Source organism: Nestor notabilis, unplaced genomic scaffold (assembly GCF_000696875.1).
Source record: "Nestor notabilis isolate BGI_N333 unplaced genomic scaffold, ASM69687v1 scaffold3218, whole genome shotgun sequence".
In the NCBI taxonomy this organism is placed as follows: domain Eukaryota; kingdom Metazoa; phylum Chordata; class Aves; order Psittaciformes; family Psittacidae; genus Nestor; species Nestor notabilis.
Genome location: NW_009938598.1, coordinates 1 through 5,473, shown reverse-complemented (window position 1 = coordinate 5,473; position 5,473 = coordinate 1). Strand labels below are relative to the sequence as shown.

The 5,473-nt window shown below is 36.7% G+C and overlaps 1 protein-coding gene across 1 annotated transcript in view; it reads right to left on the bottom strand.

Annotated features, from left to right (window-relative positions):
* Positions 1–4,653, bottom strand: part of RAB3GAP1 (RAB3 GTPase activating protein subunit 1 (catalytic)) — a gene marked incomplete at its 5' end in the record, with an annotated part of 15,190 nt that extends 10,537 nt beyond the window's left edge. The window contains 6 exons of the mRNA XM_010019407.1: positions 1–67; positions 548–717; positions 2,176–2,268; positions 2,957–3,030; positions 3,774–3,842; positions 4,572–4,653. The exon at positions 1–67 is cut by the window's left edge and continues 53 nt beyond it. Of these exons, the coding sequence (XP_010017709.1) occupies positions 1–67; positions 548–717; positions 2,176–2,268; positions 2,957–3,030; positions 3,774–3,842; positions 4,572–4,653 (555 nt within the window). The remainder of the gene's footprint in view (positions 68–547; positions 718–2,175; positions 2,269–2,956; positions 3,031–3,773; positions 3,843–4,571) is intronic.
* Between the last annotated feature and the right edge of the window lie 820 nt (positions 4,654–5,473).

Genomic DNA, 5,473 nt, shown 5'->3' with positions numbered 1-5,473 from the left:
CTGCTGAAGCATTAGTTCTGCTTTCAAATCCATCTGCGAGTTTGTCAGCAGCATCAGGAAATAAGAACTTGAATAAACAAAAAAATCCAAACTTCTATCAGTATGTTTTCCCTCCTCTTCCCACTTCCTTCAAAAAGCTACTGGTTACACAGCAGCAATCTTTTAATTAAAACTGCTAGCAGAGTTCAGAGCTCATTTCCAGTCCACTCTCATGTTACATATACTTATACATGTATAATAATAATACCACATTATCATTAGTCGACCCACATTATTATATTACACAGAATTCCAACAACTTTGGCTGCTTCAAGAAGCTGATAAAGGCAATTCAAATAATAGAAATGACAAGACACATTTATTTATAATTCTGCTATAAACGATAAACTGAATCATACAATGACAGAATGATTTGGGGTTAGGAAGGACCTTAAAGATCATCTAGTTCCAACCCCCACACTATGGGCAGGGACAAAAACAAAAGCATCAGTGGAAGATATCATGAAATACATGTTTTATATGAACTGGATGTGCATAGACAGCTCACCAGAAGAATAGTGTTCAGAACTTCATTGTTTAAAGGTGACTCATCTACACCTCTGTGTTTGCGAATCTTTTTCTTTGCACTGTGAACCATATTTGTTACTGATAATTTATGGATTGGGACTGGTGCTGGCTCTGTGAGCTTCGACAAAGCATGGGTAATATCAGCAACCTCTATAAAATAAAATAAAAACAATCGGAACAGAACAAACCATGAAAAACGGAACAAAGACCATCTCTATCTAAACGTTCACCCATCATATCCAGTCTGTTTATTGTGTGCTGATTTTTAACATCCTGTTAACCAGAGCTACACCTCTCTGCTGCCAGCTTCCATGCCTGATATTCACTGTTCTTACCCACAAAGCAGAATGAGGTCACAAAGAAGACACAGATTGTCCTTGATTTAATTTACTGAATGAAGTCTAGACTGAGTTGGCTGTACTGCACCTGCCACCTACTGTAGTAGTACTGCATAATCACAGACAATTACTGGCAGAGTATCAGCAAAACCCTGCATGTATAAACTTTGTTTATACATGATACCAATGAATTCACTGTAGGTAACAAAGACTGCTCAAGCATATGCTAAAGCTTTAGATAAGCCCTAAATAAATTCAGTACTAATCACTGTAGATAGATAGATAGACAGATAGATAGATAGATATGACCTTACATGGTACAAGCATAATTCTGTTTTAGAGTCCTCAGGTAAAGGAGTCAAAACAATTTTACCAGCAGAGTTGTTGATGGTAAACTTTAGAACCTCTCTTACAATAAAATAACCACTTTTAAAAGGAGGTCAGACGAATTTAAATTAATAATTACCAGCAACCTGAAAAACCTCATCTTGGTAAACATTTCAAGAGAATTAAAAGGTCGGGAGGGCTAAAGAGGCTGTATGTCAAGCACTGGAAGTAGTACATACCCTCCTCAGCGTAACACCTTCTTAAGCTAACTAGTAAGCTCTTTCATAACTAAAACAAGTATAACCAAAGAAAATGCATTTATACAGGCCATATTTGGAGGGAAGACAAGGAAACGAGGCAGGAAGGAAGGGAATGTTCATTCTACACAGCAAGAAAAGCAAAAGAATGGGACAGAAACATCAAAAAGATGTCAGTATCTACTCTGTTGGTATAAAGTCTGACCTGTTGGTCAGATAATTTTGGTTTGTTTGGGTTTTTTTGGGTTTTTTTTTTCCTTAAAATTCCTTAAAATAGAGAGGACGACAGCAAAGCCTTTCAAACAGATTAAAGACTCTTTAAACTCTTAAAACATGCACCGCACAGTACTTCAAAAAGCAGAAAAACAGTTTAACACAAAAATACATACTAGTCAAATTTTAAACTCTTGTTTTCCAGTCAGGGGAGGGAAACCAAAACAAAACACAACAACTGTAACAGAGGCAGAAGTCCTCCGGGACTCTGGGAGCTAAGCTTGTCTAGAATTCAGGAGACCTTATGCCACATAGCACTGACCAGAAAATTCCTAGGAGGATTACAGAAAAAGCTTAAGAGTTTTAAATATAAATACTGACCAACCTCAGGTCAGGAGAAGGGGATAGGGAAGGTAAAACAACATGAAACAACTAAAACCAAATAACACAAATCAGTAAGATGTTAGTTTTACCTTTTCCTTCCTCTTCAAATGCAGACCTTCCAAGTATCTCATCAGTCGACTCCTTCCGACGGCAAAGCTTGAAGAATTCAGTAAGAAAGTCACCTATAAGAGAAACTTTGTTTCTCAGCAGCTACTCCATTAAAAATCTCCCTGAACAGTATGCTAACTCCCAAAATGAGGCAGTAAATTTTATCTTTTCATCTGAAAGAACACAGTAACTTATTCTGAACCACCTGATTAAAGCTTAGGAAAATGCACACCTAACCAGCTACCAGCCACCTCTCCAGAGCACAGTTCTGCACACAGTTAAATCCACTTCACCCAAAGCAAGATGAAACTTCTGCAGCATATTATTTACTGGTCTGCTTGAAGTCCTTTTCCCACAAGCTAAAAGGTGAGGACAATGGTACAGCTCTCCAGTTGTACCAATCCTGCCTGTCAGATTGATTCAACTAAGAAAACTGATAAATGCAGAAGGCACCTAGTGAAATGTAAAGATTCTAGGAAATCTAATTTTCACAGAACACACAGTAAATGCTTACTCTCTGGAATCTGGTGAAGTAAAAACAGCAATGAAGTTCACAGTATGCAGATGCAGAATAACTTACAGCAGAAACATAGGTTTTTGCAAAGCTTGCCTTCTTGAAAAAGAAGCCCCAAATACTGTCCTCTCAAAAAATTAACGGAAGTGAGGGAGCAGAAGTCATTACGTAATCAACAATTCAGTCCTAAATTCACAACTGATTAGCTTAAAAGCTGTAAGAGAAGATGGGGAATGCTGATGTCTTACCCAACAGACACTGAGGGTTATCTGCCTTTCTGACTCTCACGGACCACTGGGGTGCTTGAATAGGATCCAGATCACTTTGAGGGGAAAAAAATAAATAAATAAAGAACAACCAAAAAACCCTCACAAGTATCACACTGTCACCGTAAAGATGCAACAGATGAGTATCAAGTTCTCAGTAAACATTATGTCATAGCCAGTTAGCCCATGGAAGCGATAATATACACTACATTACCTAAGAAAACATGACAAACACTCTAAAATGCAAGAGTCCCCGTTCTCATGCACATACATAACATGAATAAGAAATGCAGGAGAACAATTCAGTTACAATTAAGTTGACTTCTTTGAAAGTGTACTAATGTTGAAAACTACTTTCTGCATTAATTAAAACATAGACCACTTCCCCCTCCCCATTTCTTAAGTGTCAGTATACACTGTCCTTCATCTTTAGGAGACGCAGCAGAAAACCTGGATGATAATTTTTGCGAGAGGGATGTCAATCAGTTAATTCTTTTTGCTTTCCATGTCAGACTATCATCTTTACCAAGAAAGATGCAATACACAAAACTTTTAAGTCTAGTATTAAAATACACCCCAAAAAATGAAGTGTATATTCTGTTGAGATTACAATACAAAATTTTCTCACACAGAAATGTTTTCCCAAATGAAATGTTCTACCAATGGACACTAGCATTCCTCAAAATGTGTTCTCTTTCACACACAAAGCCACACACAATGCTTTAGACATCCCTAAAATGCAGCAGTTAACAAAAAAAGTACCCTTCTAGATAACTTGCAATTCAGACAAAATACTTACGAATAAACATCATTTTCGACAATTATACCTTCCGTTAGGTGAGGCCATGTAGTAGCTAAATGAAGCTCACTGAAACAAAACAAGATTTAAATCTTTAAAGTGTTAAGATCTTGAAAGGTATTTGTGATAGTCTGTATTTAAGTCCCTTTATGTATTTTGCAGCATCATTCAGAAATGCGTTTTCTCACAGTATGTCACCCAGGATTGCACTAAACTTCACTTGTACCTGGCATACAGGACTACATATAACTCCTCTACAAAATGAGAGATTATGCATTGTGTTCTAGGTACAGAGGAAAGAACAACATTCATGAGTTGACGACAGCATTAAGCACTGTCTAATACATTAAAATTACTTCTAGATTTGCTGAGTGGTGATGGGGGTGTTAAGAAAAGGACAGGGTGAGATTGTAATGACTCAGTTTAAAGACCCTGTCAATTTAAGTCTTCTACAAACATCAAAATAAAAGATGAGAGTGCGTCCAACCCTTGACTGAAGTCACACAATTTTTGAAGTTTATCTCCAGTTAAGGTATATTTGAGTGTAACAGTTTCAGAGATAAACTGAGTTTATGGTGAAAGATTCATCATCAACAGGAATGCTGAATATTATTAGACAATTTTGCAAAAGGTCTTATTTGCTATTAGACCATTATTTTACACAGATGTTTCTTAAGTGCTTGAATAATTCAATATCTGTTAGGGACATACTAAGCATATAAGATAAAAATAAAACAACATACCTCTAAGTCATCCATTAAGAAAGTTATAAAATGGTTTTCTGAATCCTTATCTTACCTAATAGGATCCTCACAGGCGCCAAGTGGTAACTTCCCAAACTCCAAGCCTCCAACTTCTCCTCCAACTAGAGCATCTATATCTGAAGACAGATCAATACATACAGAATTTATGGAATATTTTAAGCAGCATTACCATCCTAATTTTGCAGTAAAAAGATGGTAGCATGTAGGATGCCCAGAGAACAGCTGAGCAGCTAAGATGACAAAGCTATGAAGCATCTATATCTGAAGACAGATCAATACATACAGAATTTATGGAATATTTTAAGCAGCATTACCATCCTAATTTTGCAGTAAAAAGATGGTAGCATGTAGGATGCCCAGAGAACAGCTGAGCAGCTAAGATGACAAAGCTATGAAAATCCTAGCATACAAAGTAATTATTTCCAGGAGAATTAATCATGCAACAGGACTCCCAAAAAGACAGATATAATTCTTGTATCTTTGTTGAGGGAAGGGTTTTTCCTTCATACAGGCAAAAATGTCTATAAAGGCAGTATTAAAGAGTAAAGGTTGGCACAATAACAGACACGAATTTGCCATAAAAATATTTAGGCAGAAAATCAGTTCCAAGCAGAAAAGGGAGACTCCCCATGAGCAATTCTGCAAGAGTGAAAGAACAACTCATTTTAAAAGACAGACAAATTTATGAGAAGACTTAAGCCAATGATCTGGAAGATTTTGTAATCTCAGATACTTAAAAGATGCCTCCCAGCATCCTCAGTCATTTCCCATGTTATAGCCTTCAAACATGTAAATCAAAAATAAGACAGCCTTCACTGAACAAAATTTAAATGGGTAATAATGCATTGCAATGTCATTACAATAATGTTATTACAGCATCTGATCGCTGGTTGTAAATGCATCTGGCAAACTGTTTATATACAAGCTGTGTGGCTC